The sequence below is a fragment of the Manis javanica genome, chromosome 12 (genome assembly GCF_040802235.1).
Source record: "Manis javanica isolate MJ-LG chromosome 12, MJ_LKY, whole genome shotgun sequence".
NCBI classification, from domain to species: domain Eukaryota; kingdom Metazoa; phylum Chordata; class Mammalia; order Pholidota; family Manidae; genus Manis; species Manis javanica.
Window position 1 is genome coordinate 106107346 of NC_133167.1, and position 16349 is coordinate 106123694.

The 16349-nt window shown below is 42.0% G+C and overlaps 2 protein-coding genes across 9 annotated transcripts in view; one reads left to right on the plus strand and one right to left on the minus strand.

The window, feature by feature from the left end:
* The window catches only part of NEIL3 (nei like DNA glycosylase 3), a 750694-nt gene that overhangs the window by 405325 nt on the left and 329020 nt on the right, over positions 1-16349 (minus strand). The gene's annotated exons all lie outside the window — the stretch shown is intronic.
* On the plus strand, positions 6134-14052 carry AGA (aspartylglucosaminidase). 2 transcript variants are annotated; one of them, XM_017650038.3, is made up of 9 exons: positions 6134-6321; positions 7186-7339; positions 7936-8048; positions 8488-8600; positions 9767-9881; positions 10502-10555; positions 11334-11433; positions 12105-12238; positions 13662-14052. In XM_017650038.3, the coding sequence occupies exons 1-9, from the start codon at positions 6195-6197 to the stop codon at positions 13760-13762; spliced, it is 1011 nt and encodes a 336-aa protein (XP_017505527.2). In that variant the 5' UTR covers positions 6134-6194; the 3' UTR covers positions 13763-14052. The 2 variants fall into 2 exon arrangements, with proteins under 2 accessions (XP_017505527.2, XP_017505525.2); XM_017650036.3 differs by having other exon boundaries at positions 6135-6321; positions 10502-10577; positions 11326-11433.

The window sequence follows — 16349 nt, forward strand, 5'->3', positions numbered from 1 at the left end:
GTTATTTTAGAAATTTGCTTTTATTATTAAATTTCTTCATTAAAATGCTCTACTATAACCTTGTTACCATGACTATTGTAGCAGTGGCCGAGTATTGAAATGGTAAGTTGAAAATATGTTGTATGTGACTTATTTGGAGAAGAAATCACTCTACTACACAGGCCAATGCTCTACTACACAGTCTTGGTGCTTATCACCAAGATGACTTTTAAAAGTTAAAAAGACAAAATAAAAAATAAAGGTTATGATTTGAATCTGCTATTGATTCGACAAATGGTTTCAAGGGCATGAATCAGTAAGAATATTTCAAAGAGGACGAATAGTTTTTCTCACTTAAAAAAATAATAAGATCACACTTATTTCTGTATAATAAAATATACTCTAATTTCATCCAGAAAGTATAGTCAGGTAGTAAAATCAAGTGTTCGCAGGTAAATGTAAAAATGATTTAAATTAGAAACGTGGTACCCAATGCTCTAATATGAGCAACAATAATTACAGTCTGTGAAACTGATAAGAGCAAATGCCGATCAAATAAGTAACCTGTATTTAGATAACCCAGGTAGTAGTTCAGTGGGAGTTTTTGAAACAGAAATTGTTATTTCAATGCCAAGTCACGCTTACAGCTTTGAACAAGTAGCAAAACATGGGCATGTTTCTCAAATGGATTTCACACCATCAGTGCAAGAGCCGGAGGGGATGGCTTAGTTTTTTAAGCCTCAGATTTGAAATACCTAGACTCCCTGCAACTACAGCCCTAAATCCTCTGTGGACCACAGCTTCAAATGCTATCAGGAGAGACTCAAGTCTTCATCCTTTTGAGACTGGTAAATTGAAAGCCATGAAGTTTAGAGGAAACAGAGGGGAGCCTGCAGCCAGCCACCTTCTCCCCCCGCACAGGAAGGCTCTATTTGTAACATCATTTAAGGTTCCATTTGAGGCTTCCTTGGGAAGACTTGAGGATGCTGTTTTTAAGACATGCAGAAATGGCACAACCTGCCATGGACCAGCTTTGTAAATATTTAAACCAAAGTTGAGACAGCTCACAGGAGGTAGAAAACATTGTTCTTAATTCCTATTTAAGACAATCAAGGAAACTCTAAGTGCTTACTTTAAAATGCATTTTAAGTATTGGCCGACTTTCTATTTTTCCTGTGGAAATTTCTGGATCTCAAATTGATTTATTTTTTGCTGCTTTGTATGTTTCTGGACTGCCACCATCCTGACATCAATTGTTGGATGCTTAGTAAATGCAAAGTAAACAACAGGATTTTATTTAATTTGCACTGTACTCTACCATTCTCTCACATCTCTTTACCTCATCCACAAAACTTTATGAGATAAAGAACACTGTTGCTTTCTCCACCTCCCAGACAGGGAAAGCATGAAGGTTTGCGAGCTAACCACGGCTGATAGGCTGTGCCCTACATTTTAAAATCCAGGTCTTGAGAATCTCCCTGAAGTATTTTGTAAGTATAATACAAGTAGAGTTATAAGTAAGTTTTATTTGGGAACCTAAACCTTTTACCAAAGAAAACTGAAATGCATTCTGAACATAAATGAAAATAATTTATAACTCATTCTTTTGATTATCGATAATGCTGTTTACCTATGCTGTTATGTATAATAAATGATTTTAAAGAATGAAAATCTGGAAAAGATGCTGGGAAAACTATGGTCAATTTTTTACAAGTCCAGTACCTAACTAACAGACACCTCTTTTCATTTAGATTTACCTCAAAAAAAGGCGTAAGGATACAGTTTCACATTGGCCTGAATGAAAACCTGAGAGTAACATGAGGTGACATCCAAAACTGAAACAAAGTACTCTCCAAGCGTTAGCTGAAGAAAAATTAATCCAGGAGGAACCAAAATATACAAATTTAACACCTTTAGGACATAGCTGCAGATGTGGCTTTAAGTTTAGGCAAACTGGATAGTGGACCCACTGTGTATTATACTAGATGCTAAAAAGCCACAATATAAGCTAGATTTCCTTTGAGATGGCATATCGATTATTTTTAATATAAATACCCTTGAGGAAGCTGACTTACTGAATCCTTTTCTCAGACTTCCCCACTATAGTATAATTCAGCTGTTTTCCTCCAACCAATAGATGAATTGAACTTTTATGGTAGGAATTTTGCTTTCAAGAAGGGAGAGAGGAATTTAGGACACAGGAGTGGACATAGAAGGAGGTAAGAAAGCTCAGACTCTCTTAGCCAGCAGAAACCCCAAGGCCCTAAGGACTAAGGGGGTGGAGGGGGCACCACACAGAGCTGGGAGCACGAGGGCAGGTTTTCACGGATTGTATTATATAACTTTTTGCTGAACACGTGTCCTGGCACCTAAGGTTGTACCAAAAATCCTAAAGCTCTATCAGATAATTCAAAGTACAGGGTATGTTTCCCTTGCTCTCTTACCTCGTCTCACCCCCTCTTAAAACTTACCTTGCATTCTACCAGCAAATGACTTTCTCTTCTTCCAAAATGCCGTAGAACTTTGTAACACTTCTCTTTAATCATACCTCCTTTTCAACACTTCCTTGCCTTGGAAGAACTCTTCCGGGCTATTTTATGCTGTTTAAACTGTGTATTTAATTTCATAGCAATAAGAGCCTTCAAGGTTTTTCCTACCAAGTTAATATTTTAAAAGTCTGCATAGATTTATGGATGTTGCTCATAATTGATTATGCGGCTTCCTTTGACAAAGAAGGCATTTCAGGGCTCCAAACTGAATATCGGTTCCTGCTCTCCTATCTGCCCGGACAAGGAAACACCAAAACGAGCAATCGCAATCATGCATATTATTAAAAACAAGACAACAGCCCCCAAAATGGAGTCGCTTATGCCAAGGCGCACGGCGGCCCCCTGCCTGAGCGTCAGCAGGGCTCCGGCGGCGCCCCCAGCGGACCCCCCCAGAGGCTGCCCGCCCCCAGGCCCGCCGCCCCCGGAGCCCCCATCCACCTGCCGGGTGGGACGCCCCCCATTCGAACGGACTTCCCCTGGAATAAACCCCTGAGCCGACGCCGAGCGGCCGCGCGACGGTACCTGGGCCGCCCGGGACCCTCCTGGCGGCTCGGCGGCCCCTGCGCCGGGGCTTCCGGGCTCCCACCCACCCCCACCCCCACCCCCACCCCCACCCCGGGCGCGTCCTCCTCCGTGGAGGCCCGGAAACGGCGCAGCCGGACTGCGGCCCCTTAGGGCGGCCGGGGGTGGGGGGTGCCCGGGGCTGACACGCAGGAAGGCCTCCCCGGGGACCAGCCTGAGCGCCCGGGCCGCTGGGGCCACGTGACCCCGGGGCGCCTCTCCATCCAGGGGCCGCAGAGAGAAGGGGGCCCAGCCACGCACGTGCCACAGCTGGTTCCGGGGCCCAGGCTAAGACCCGCCCACGGGGACCCGCACCTCCCCGAGCCCGCAGATGGGGTCCCAGAACACTGGCAGAGCCCGCGAAGGGTGAGCGTGCGGTCAGCGCCCCCGCATCTCCCCCAGGGGTGCCTGGTCCGCCGGGGAGGGTAAAGCTGACACCGTCCCTTCCAAATTCAGACTGGCAGGGGACAGACGTCTCCAAGAATCAGGTCTGTCGGCTGTGACTTGGGAACTTGCTTTCAGGGACCCACTGATGGCGGATCCTCTCTCTCCCGGGGCAGCTGCTACCTTCTAGTTCGCCTGTTTTGAGTCCTGAGATCTTGGTTTGTCTCGTTTCCCTCCCCAAAATATGGCCGTACAGAAATGTGGGTTGCACCACATTTGCAACCGGGTGTTACCAACTGCTTCCAGTTCTCAGGGAAACTGATTCTTTCTTTCTTTTGGTTATCTTTGTTGGTGATTCTGGATCTTGGGAGGGGTAGTATCTTTTGCACCTCTTTGGGGACACCTCTCCATCCAAGGGGTTGTTCCATACTGCCAGAAATATTTACTGTTTATCCTGGCTGACACTGGACAAGATACTCAAAAGTTGTTTGTTTTAATGGAACTCTATGATCAGAAGTTTGCGAAATTGGAAGCTGATAATCAAAGCCTGACAGGAATATTTTTAGGCCTTGTCCGCTAAGCTACCATGAAACTATATACCCAGACGGAAAGAACATTCTGAAGCCTCTGGGGAAGACTTACCGTGGGTCTGGGGAAAGGAAGTCCTGGAGCAAAATACTTCTAAAAACTGAAATCAGTCAAAGGGAGGAATAAAATTTAAAACCCGTTTATTGCTTACAAAACTGCAGTGCGGCCCGGCCCATCTCTCTCTCCTGCTCCAGCAGCAGCAACACCGGCCCCTCCCCTCACCTCTCAGGTTCAGATAAGCCCTCCTGGCCCAGGTAATTACCCATTGATACAGAGATGAACTCTCCACCCCTGAGGAAAGATGCAAGTGCACTAAAGTCATACTTCTTTCCAATTCTGAACACCAGTTGATATGCAGATGTAATAAAGGCAGGAGAGATATTCTGGAAATATTACAATTTTACCCACACTTACTAAAACACTGCCAAAATACCCAGTTCTGAACTAGAACGTCGGAATATTTTGATTTCCATCTTAGCTGAGTATCTCGCTTATATAAAGATGCAAATTGAGGATAGTGCAGTTGGATGGATGGGTCAGTATCCTGGTATCATTCACAATGAGCCCAATTATTTGAGGAAGTACAACTGTACTTTTCTTACAAATTGAGTATTTATAAGAACAGAAACGTAGCTCTAGAAACAATTCAAAGCCCACCTAGCCTTCTCACCAATCCCAAAAATTCCGGTTCATCTCAAAAAACTTGAGCTATTATAAAAGATCTGGACGTAGAGAACAAAAGTCCTTGGTGGGACTTTAATTCTTTCCCAGTAATTCTTAGTAGAAGGAGGGAGGAAAAAGGCTATTTTGGAAACAAGGACTATGAGAAATCTTGAAAGTTTAACAAATATTAGTAAAAACCTATCTGAACAGGTAACCTTAATTTATTACATGTTCCAGAAACACAGCTTAAACCCAACTGTTCTTTATGAACCAGTGAGTTGTGCATCTTTAGACCTGTCTCATTGCTAAAATGTTAAAATAAAATCTGTAAGATCTCTGCATCTGTGTTTAAAAATTATTAGGTATGTTATACATCTGATTTTTTTAACCTCCAAATGGTATTTGTAAAAATAAATTTGTAAAAAGCTTTTTAATTGGCTTAAAATCAGACAACCATTACAAAAAATCAAGTATACTTGGAGAAATATAGAAACTTAGCCAAATGTTTTTCAGCGTCATTGTTATCTTGGTCAATCTTTCAGTAAATAAAAGCTGGTTTAAGTTTTTAAGTAAATAAAAGTTGTTTTTACTATAATAGGCATATTTTTACATTTATCAGCACTAAATACAATACTTTTATTCTATAGAGGTTTACTGAAAGTCAAATAGCTCATGTTATCTCTACTACATAATTTGTCAGCAAGGATAACAAGATGCTTTTTAACATCTCATGAAATTTTCATGAGTAATCTAAATATAATTAAGAACAAGTTAAATAGATGTAAAAGTTGACAGAACTTTGAAGCAATAATTATATTTTATAGCATGTCTACTTAAAAACTTTCCAAAACCTTTAACATGAATCAGTTTATCTTTTAAAAATGTAAAGTCTCCATTCTCCCTGTATTCAAACATTCATGTAGCCCTTCATTGTGTCGAGTACAAGGTAAAATTCATTGAGAAAGGAACAGAGCTCCCCTGGGCTGTGCAGGGGGTTAGTCCTTTCCTTTCACTCAGGGACTCACAACAGGCAGGACATCTTACACACCGAGCACAGTGCACTGACACCCACTAACCGTCCCAGATCTCCCGGGACAGAAATCCCTGAGTATATTCGGAGTTTGCCAAACTTACTAACTTTTAAATAAAAGTTTAAGTTGTAAAGAGTTCCTAGAATTGCATCCAGTGACATAATTTCATATTAATTTTCCAATACAAAGCCCAATCTGCCTTTAATCACGCAGAACCCAACAACCCGGTTGACTGCTTAGAAGCTCAAACGCTTCTCGGCCGCGAGCGACCGCACACAGAGATCGGGAACCTCCCGCGGCCGCTGGGAGAACACGTCTCGCGAGAGTTGAGGGAGCCCGGACCGCGCCCCAGTGGAGCAGCGAGGGGGTGGTGGGCGGGGCGCTGGCAGCCGGTGCCCGCGGCCGCGACCTTTCTCGCGCCGGTCCGCCCGGCGCAGCCATGGCGCGCGGGCCGAGCCTCCTGGCGCTCCTCGCGCCGCTCTTTCTCGGCCCCGCGCTGGTGCGCAGCGCCGGCCCTCTGCCGCTGGTGCTCAACACATGGCCTTTTAGGAACGCGACCGAAGCAGGTGCGGGGCGGCGGCTGGGGCGGGCGGCCCGCCCTGCGGGGCCCCGACACGGCCCCAGGGGTGGCCTCAGACCCTTCTCCCCGGACTGAGGCTCTCGCAGAGCTTTGGGGGCGGAATTGGCTCCAGAATTTGGTGGCGCTAAATCCGTGTGTTACGCAGACAGTGCCTCCGATTCAGGCAAAATCAGTCAATTCCTGGTGGTAATAAGACGCAGGAGAAATGCAGCGTTTGGGGCAGGGGACCGGTGCTGTGTATGCTGCTTATAGGACCAGGGGAACTTACTGAAATATACTTAAAAGCACCACCGAGGAGCTGTGTGACCTTGAGCAAGTTACTCAGCCTCAGGCTTGTTTCCTATTTAAAATGTGGACAGTAACTGTACAGTACTTACCTAAAGAGCTACTGTGAAGTTTAAATGAATGAATTCACGTGAAGTCCACGTTGTAATTATTTGCTGTTACGTTGTTATTGAGACTTGCAGTGGTTTTAGCTCAAAGTATGTATATTTTTAATCTAAAGATGCAGAAGAAATTTATATGACTTAATGAGTTCATTTTAACTTGTTTACTAGCTTCAGTTGTGACTTTTAAAATTGAAAGGAGTATTTTTCCACACGCACACACTAGAAAAAGTATTAACAAGTGAAAAAACTCACTTTGCATTAATACCCAAAGTCTTTGAATTCTTCACAGTAAATAGTTGCGTTATATAATTTAGTCTTTGATAAAACTAAAAGTTAAGCTTTAGAGTAAGTGCAAAAAATTTTCTTAATACAAGTTTTCGAAAATGTGCCTGGTTTGTTGAATTTGGCATTAAAAAAAAATTCGGTATGTAAACAAGCACTCCTGGGGATTTGATGAACAGCGTGGAGGACCCTGGCGTCCGGAGGCTCCCCGCTGGACGCGGTGGAGCGGGGCTGCGCGGAGTGCGAGAGGCAGCAGTGCGACGGCACCGTGGGCTTTGGAGGGAGCCCCGACGAGCTGGGAGAGACCACCCTGGACGCCATGATCATGGATGGGTGAGCGCTCCCCAGGCCCTAGTTCCCGCGGCACCTGCGCTTCATGCTGACACGCTCTTAGCTGATTATAGTCTTCCACCGACAGCAACAAGGACACACAAAAGTTTGGTCACAGTCCAGACTCCTAGCTTCCTGTGCTCGGCCTTTCCAAACACAAGGACTTTCCCTCTCGCCCCAAACCATGAGAACAGAGGTAACACGTGGAATTATGTAGTCTCTTTAAAACAGGGAGAACCCCAAGCTACAAATACACGTTTCTGACCTGGTACGCAGTTTCTAACTTCCATCCACAAATGCTGTAGTTTGCCAGATATGACACCTTAAAACTTAAAAAAAAAACCGTATTTTAAAATAAGCCGGGAAAAACAGAGACTTTTGGTGTTGTTGGAGTATATGGTAAATTGAATATCCATCTGTTCCTTCAGTTTCTCATTGTGGGAATTTATATGGACTTGACAGATGCGCTGTCTCTTCTCTGTAAGATGGTAGCAGTTTAATCCTACAAAATGCTATTGCTTGGAGCACAACAGTACGTTTTTAATCTATGAACCTATGAAAGTGCCCTAAGAAATCTTACTGGGCTTTTATTCCTGCAGCACTACTATGAACGTAGGAGCAGTAGGAGATCTCAGACGAATTAAAAATGCTATTGGGGTGGCACGAAAAGTGCTGGAACATACAACACACGCTCTTCTAGCAGGAGAGTCAGGTACATTTTCATTTATCTAGTCTTTGTCTCTATTCTTCACTGTGAAAAAGGACTCATAAAATAGTGGATTAAAGCCGACCTAAGTTCAAATTCCAGCTATTTTCTTAATAATACATTTCATTTGGATAAGTTGCTTAATTTCTAAATTCTCACTTGACTTCATCTTTAAAATAGGATTTAAAAATTACCTAATAAACTAAAGAAAGGAGATGGGAGGGTTTCAGCAGATCAGATTTAAGGAGGACATATGGAAACAGATCTAGAAACTGATGCCCTTGACACTATTCGCGTCTGGATCCTCCTTTGAAAGTCTTTGTGTACCCCTGGGGGGTTGTACCCCTCTTAGAAACAGCCAGCTGAGAACACTTCCTACATATATATGTTATTTAGGAGACAATACTTCACTAATTTATGTTTCTCTTTTCTTCCCAATCTCCAGCCACCATGTTTGCCGAGAGTATGGGGTTTATCAATGAAGATTTATCTACTGATATTTCTCGAGCTCTTCATTCAAATTGGCTTACTCAGAATTGTCAGCCAAATTATTGGAGGGTATATATACATAATTTTTTAAGTGAATTATTTTGAAAATAGTAAGTGACATCCCTTCTGCTTTCTGGCCTAAGATGTGGGATAGCACCCTAATTGTGCTTTAAAACCAACGATTTAGGTTGACTCTAGGCATAGGTGTTACTGAAGTCTCCTTAGCTGCATCTAATGCATGTCCACAGGGGAAAGCAACTGGTCCCTGGCAACAGTTTGCAAGCTGTGAACATTGTGCTCTGGTAAATGCAGGCTGCCTCATCAGAACTGCTCTGCCTGTATTTCCTTACAAAAAAGTTCCAAGTCTAAAAAAGTCACAGGAAACCATTAAACTAAAATATTTCATAGATTTTATCTATGTGCTGTATACCCAGTATCCTGCCCTTATTTGGAGGATTTATCCTATTAGGCGTCTTCTGTGCTACTAATGGGATAATGTCTTTAAATCAATGGGACTTTTAGTATGATTCGGTTTGTCTTTGCCATCTAGAGCCCTTCTGTGGACTATTTTAGTCTCTTCCCTGTTTCTGCCCCAAATCCTAATTACCTCTGAGGAACCAGGGAGTCTTAGGTCAGTGCTGGAACCCAAGGCTACCGAACGAACCAGGCTGGGCAGTTACTCGCGCACTAACGAGTAACACAGAACGAGCAGCTTTCTTGGTTTAATACTAATCCACCTAGATGACTCAACGGTATGAATTTGAATGATTTTCCTGAGTCTTTAGATTAATAAAGGAATCTGAGTACAGCTTAGAATATGTTCACATGAACCTACCTTTGAATAAAAAAAAAAAAAAAGATAGTTTTAAATTTCAGAATTATTCTTCTTTGGCCAGGGAAGAAATTCTGAAATTTAAAGGCCAGGTTGTATACTTAATGCCTTTGAGGATTAATGTCTAATAAAAATCTTCATTTAAAGAGAAAAACTGACAATCTTTTCCAGACAATGCAGATGTCTACTCCCTATCATGTAATTCTGAGACTAGACTAGGTATTTAGTAAAATTATATCCATCTGTTCACATAAGACTTAACTAATTTTTGGCCTTAAATTCTTATCTTTCAGTTACCAGATGTCCTTTTAGTTTCTTACTAATGTTTAGTGATTGTACATAACTACTTGCTGATTTCTAAAATCACCCTTTCTAAAAAATTAAACTTAAATCTTGTTTACAGAATGTTATACCAGATCCTTCAAAACACTGTGGACCCTACAAACCGCCTAGTATCTTAAAGCAAGATGGCTCTACCAATAAAGAAACAGGAAATAAATATGGCCATGATACTATTGGTAATGCTCTTTATACAGTTTTTATGGTTACAGTTCAGTCATTTATTTGTAATTGCCTTCCTGTAGTTAACTTTTTCATCCCAATTCATGTAGCAGGAGGTGATTCTGATTGCTTTAACTTCCAAGACACACACGTTTTTCATAGCATCTGTACAACACTTTGGTAAATTACCTCATACGAGTCCCCTAAAATCTAATGACTGCTGACTTGTAGATTTTTAAATCTTTATTGATACTTAGTTCTTTACTAATTTTAATGTAGTTTGCCACATTCAAGTGATCATTCAACTGATCATCCCAGGCTATAATGTTGAAAGTTTCCATTTGTCTGCACCAGTGCATTTCTTTGGAATTACCTTTGAAAAGCCATTGAAAAATAACTAAGCAATTTGAAGAGTGAAGATACAGGAAGTCTACCACATCATACTATGCAGCCAGGTCACTAAAAAGCACAAATCACACCACTGGTGTAATTTTCAGTATTCCCAAGTTTCCTATTTTCTTCTACCTGAAATTACTGAAAGAGGATACTTATATTACCAACTGCTCAATTATTTAGTTATATTTGGGGTAAACTTTAGAGTTGATACCTACAATGATATATTTTTTTTAACTTCTAGGCATGGTTGTAATCCATAAGATGGGACATACTGCTGCTGGTACATCTACAAATGGTATAAAATTCAAAATACATGGGTTAGTGTTTCTAAAAGAACAGATCTCACAAATATGTATTGACTAAACCAGCATATGTTACGTGCTATGGTGACTCAAAATGCAAACCACAGCCTTACCCTCACTCACAGCTGAGATCAAGAAATGTGAGAGAAAATAAATTAGCATCTGCCAGGTGCCAAAGGAGAGGGCATCTCCAGCGACGCTGTAGCGTTCAGGGATGGCTGTGATGGTCTGGGGAGGCAGGGGTGGGCAGCTGCGGAGCCAGCAGAGAGATGCAGAGGGGGGCCCGAGCCTTAGGGAGGGAAGGGGACACCCCACAGAGGCACGGCACACCCACGGTTCATGGAAACTGTCTCACACAGTGTAATGATTTCTGAATAGAAAGCACTTAAGATTCATTACAAGGAAAAATGGTGAAGTTTTGGCACATTAGATAGAAAGGAGGAATCGATTATAGGAGAGGAAAGGCAGTTGAATCTGTTGAGATAATCCAGAAGTTAAATGATAAGGGATAGTAATAATAGTCACTAAATCTGTACCATCTGGGTATATCACCAGCGGCTGTCTAATTCTTATGTAACAAATGTACATTTGTGGAAAGTAAGTTGAAAAACTAATGAAAATATGTTTTACTCTGTGTTCTGATGATGAACTTAAGACAGTAATTGTTGGCTAAGTAGAAATATCCTCTATTGTTGAAGCATCTTATAAAGCATTTTAGTGTCTACACTTGACCTGTCCTAAAACACACTCTGCCCTCACAAAGCCGAATAGGAGATTCCCCTATACCTGGAGCTGGGGCCTATGCTGACGACGCTGCAGGGGCGGCCGCGGCCACCGGGGATGGCGACGTCCTGATGCGCTTTCTGCCAAGGTGTGACTGTGCCTTATGACCTTTAGAGATCCCTAGACAAGCTATTGTCTGTCAGAATAGGAGGAACTGCCGTATAATCCGAATTTGTGTGTACAAGAGTTATTTCGAAATGCTGCTTATAGGCACTTTACCTATCATTTTGATGGTAAAAATTTAATCATAGTCATCTGAAAATAGAATGATGTTTCTCACTCTGCTTCACAGAGGATAATACTTACATCCACTTAAATGATTTATGTAAGGCCATTGAGTAAAGGATCTGTGATAATTGATGATGAAAATAGGAGAGGCAATCACTGTGTACAGCTAAGTACTGAAAGGTAATCATTACGACTAGATGTTTACACATGCCCAGTATGCTCCCCATTGATTGTAGCCCCATTTCTTATCTAAATATAATCTCTCCAGTTTATGACTTCCAGCTGTTAGTACTGAGTACATTATTCAGTGAATGCCAAAAGAGTCCTTTTCTCATATTAATGGGTAGGTTAATTGAAAAGAGACATTGTATCAAGGTTTCCCTGCTTCGTGTTGCTGCTTTCACAGGACTTACTGGCATTTATGTATTCTGTCAAATGCAAAAGTTTTGATAGTTAAAACTAACTTGAGTAACCAAATTTGGAGAGTGTTTATTCTGTGATGTGCTAAGGTTTTTTGCCTCTTTAAATCAGCTACCAGGCTGTAGAATATATGAGAGGAGGAGAAGATCCAACCATCGCTTGCCAAAAAGTGATTTCAAGAATTAAGCAGCATTTTCCAAGCTTCTTTGGGGCTGTTGTATGTGCCAATGTGACTGGAAGTTATGGTAAGTGTTCCTTGGAATTCCTATCTGTGTGAATTTGTAAGTGTTGATGAAAACATACACCATAAAATAGTATAGTGTATTTTATTACTGTTCAATAGGAGTAGAGACTCTATGACAGAGTAGGCACTGGGTCCATGTTAGCTGTTGATTTGTTAGGGCCCCCAAAGTGTTAAAAATATACCTTGGGTTGAGGGCTGGTAGTTACAGTCGGGTCTTTAGCTCTTAATCCTTCTCCTTGGCATCTGTCCTAAGTCTGCCTTTGGCTCCAGTGCTTGCTGAGATGGGCCAGTGCACTCAGATGCGTTTATTAGAAGCAGACAGGGATAAATTATCTCCCCTACTTCTTTTCCATCCATTATTTAAATGTCTTAGTTATTTAGATCTTCTTGGGACTCTAAGGTAAAAAAACGATTACTAATTAGTTAACCAAAGAGATTAGCAGAATTATTTTAGCACTTCCTTTGTTTCATTTACTTTGTTTCATTTACTTTCTCAAGGAGCCTATCACAATTTCAAAGCATTTCAAGATCAACCATTACTGCCTCTCATTAGTGTATTTCCAGATGGGGAAGATACACAGCTTACTGATCAATAGGACTTATTAGGTCAGACTGCTTATTATTGTTCTTTGATCTTTTACTTCTCACAGTCCTATATTTAAAACACTTGTTTGAGGAATTCCTTCTCCTTTTTTAAGTACTAAGACACAGAATTCAACAGAAGTTATTTGGGGAAAGGGCTTTATGTAAAAAATGTAGTCAGTTTCATTGATTACCTCTTAGAAAATAAACCTTGAAAGGCTCAAAGTTGGATTCAACAGGATAGATATGATAATTATATAATCATAGATGAATTTTAAATTGACTAGTTCCTTATATTAAAAGTAATGGCATTAAAAGAGGCCCTTCCTGGGGTTGGAACGAGCAGAAACCCACTGTCGTACACAGGCAGGACCCAGAACCGCCAAGCTGAAGCGGGTGAGACAGCTTCCAGACAAGTGGCTCCTCTATGAGAGCAGAAGAATAGGGAGGAACACGGAGCATGGGGAGGGGGGGCAGATTACATGGAGGGGTGATGGGAACGTTCTAGAAGCCAGAGAAATAAAATCTGGAGCATGTGCCTGAAACTTTTTTGTGCTAAGAATGGGATATGAAAACAGTAAAATAATTGTGGCAATGAAAGCATGTGTATAGAGCAAAAAAATCAGCCTCCATTCTGAGATTCAAAGATATGGCCTCTCCACTGTCTTCTGGTGGTGACCCCCTGACCCACACCAAGGAAGACGGCTCAGGGTCCTTCCGTGTGGCGTGGCTGGACAGCAGCTGCCATCAGCCAGTGTCGCGGCGAATGCGCCAGGTATGAACTGGCTGTAGTGTGTGCATTCGATATTTGACCAAATACCTTTCTCTTTTCTTGGCCCCAGGTGCTGCTTGCAATAAACTGCCAACATTTACTCAGTTTACTTTCATGGTTTATAATTCTCTAAAAAATGAGCCAACTGAGGAAAAAGTAGACTGCATCTAAGCCATCTTTTCTGTCAGCGTCTTTACTTAAAGAAGAAAGAAACAAAGACTGAAAAGGTTACTATCATCGTGCAATGTGCCTCATGTATTCTAACTTCTTGGCGTAAAATAAGCAAAATAATCAGTTGTGCTGAAGTAGCGCTTTGATGTTCCATATCTGAATTTTTTTTATTATCTTCACTTAAGTCTTATATATCCCCTAAAAATGAATGTATTTTGCATATGTTTAAATTTTAAATGATACTTAGATTTATGCTCAATGTTTCAATAAACTGCTACTTTGGGGATTTATTTCCATAGTGACATATTACCCTCCCCCACCCCCCATAAAAAGAAAATCATGGATATTTGGATACTTAAAAGAATCAGAGTATCCAAACTTTTTAGACCCAAAGACAGACATAATGGGTCACAGCAGGATTAGTCCTGGCTGTCAGGCAGTTCCTCCCGGGGATGTGTGTCCTATCACTGGCGGTCAGTTTTGTGTAATGCTCCCCACAAGCTTGATGAAGGGCGGCTGCTGCTGTTTTGCACAGGTCAGTCAGCGTGGGCAATCTTCTGATGAGCAGTTGTGTTGGTTTTCCTTGGTTTTCTCCCCCTAATGGAACTCTCATTGTATGAGGGTTCTTTTGCCTCAAAAATCTCTGGTCCTTTAGTATTGATAGTTTTCTCTGAAAATGATTTAGGGAACTTGATCAATACTGTGGTTTTACTCACCTCATGTGCAGAGGCTGGTGGTTGCAGCTAGAAATAAGGCAGCAAAATGCCGCCTACCGTGGTGATATTTTCTGGAGCGCTTGGTCATCTGCCTGATACCTAGCGTCTCGTGTGCTTTCTCAGCATTTCCTTCAGAATCTTAACCTTCTACACCAGGAATCATTAATAAACATAAACACTATTGCCCTCAAGCTTCAGTTTGTCTGCTGGGTTCCTCCTCTCATCTTACTATGAAATGTTCTGTATAACTGAGGGCAAAGAAGCTAGGTGCCGGTGCCGAGAACCATTTAGGTCCCTATCCTCGGGCCCCACCATGAGTCATCACTATCTGGGGGGCCCCTTCACAGCTGCCCTGTGCTCCAGCCCACCCAATCATATTCTTCGCAAGTGAGATCTGAAATCTGGGAATAGCAGCTGCTAATGGTAGCGTGAAAGCTAATAGGAAATAATCCGATAGCTTCATACTCAACAGAACAGGAGAGAAAATCTTAATTTTCGAGAGTTCGTTCCCATGAGGTATGTGGACTTGCCTGAAACGGATCCTGGGCCTTGGGGTAAGGGAAAGGGAGCTGCACTTCCATCTGAGTACATATCGGGATGGACGCCCTGCCCGTGTGTGTGCTGTCCATGAACGCCTTCAGCCGCCGTGTGCCACCAGGAAAATGAAATTGAGACTCTTCGTGGCCTGTCATTCCCCAGCGGTGTGCCTTACAAAAACACCCCACACGTGTTACCAAAAGGTATTATCTCTGAAATAACTTGCATTCTTCCTGATGGAAATACTTTCCCTACGTATCTAATGTGGAAAGACAGAATGTGCTTTGGAAATACATTTTTAAAGCTCTAGATTTGAATGTAATATTAAATGCTGCAGATGTATTGTCCTTTCTTGTGAAAAGTCAGAAGTGATTTTTCGTCCTCCCCGGCCGTGATGTGCGCAGAGGGAGCTCATCTGTGTGATGGTGGTGTTTGCTGTCAGTGTCCCCCGGCGCAGGGGAGACGGCCAGGAAACCCGTGACGCAGCACGTTCTCCCAAGTGGTTGTTAGCCAATCACAGATTGAACTTAGAAATGGCTCACTAAAATTTGGTAAAAGCAAAAAAACTGGAAATGAAACCTTGGAAACACTGATCGTTATCGAATTGTCTGTGGTAAACAGCAGTTGGTTTGCTTCAGTCCTGCGCAGCCTGCACAGCTCTCAGCTAGGAGCAAAGGTGAGAGACAGGGATGCAACACTTCATTTCCCATTCTGGTTTTTCCCTTTGACCCTATAGAAAATATCCCATGACCTGCCTACTATAATATAGACAAAATTAAGTTGTTCTAGCAACATGGATTAATCAACTTGAACAGATTCTGAGGTCATTAATACTATCAACTGGATTTTAACAGGTCAAGCTTTCTATACTGCATAAACATAGATGTATGTAGACCCAGTGCTGCCACCTGCTTCCGTTCTCACCTCCTCAGGTCATGCCCTCCATCTCCTGCAACATTTCTGGTGGATGAAGGAGTTTAGCAGGCTTTAACTGAGCATTATCTTAACTCAGTTAGCAATTATAAAAAGGGAGTGATTTTGGTATCAGCAATATCAAAATGGCTTGCTCATTACCCCCAGAAACTGCAGACTTCACTCAAGTGTTTGGTATTTTTAACACAGTGGTAAAAGAGGAAAGCCTTTACCACAAGTACGTAATAAAAGATTTTGGTAATTTTATGCTCATCATTTGTCTGCTTTGATTAAAACCTGGAATAAAATTTTCCAGATGAGTTATTTAACTGTATTTAAATAGGCCAACAATGACTTTTCTAGGTTGAGTCTTACTTCTGCAAGCCACAGTGTAAACTGTGAAGTCCCTGAGGCATGTTCAC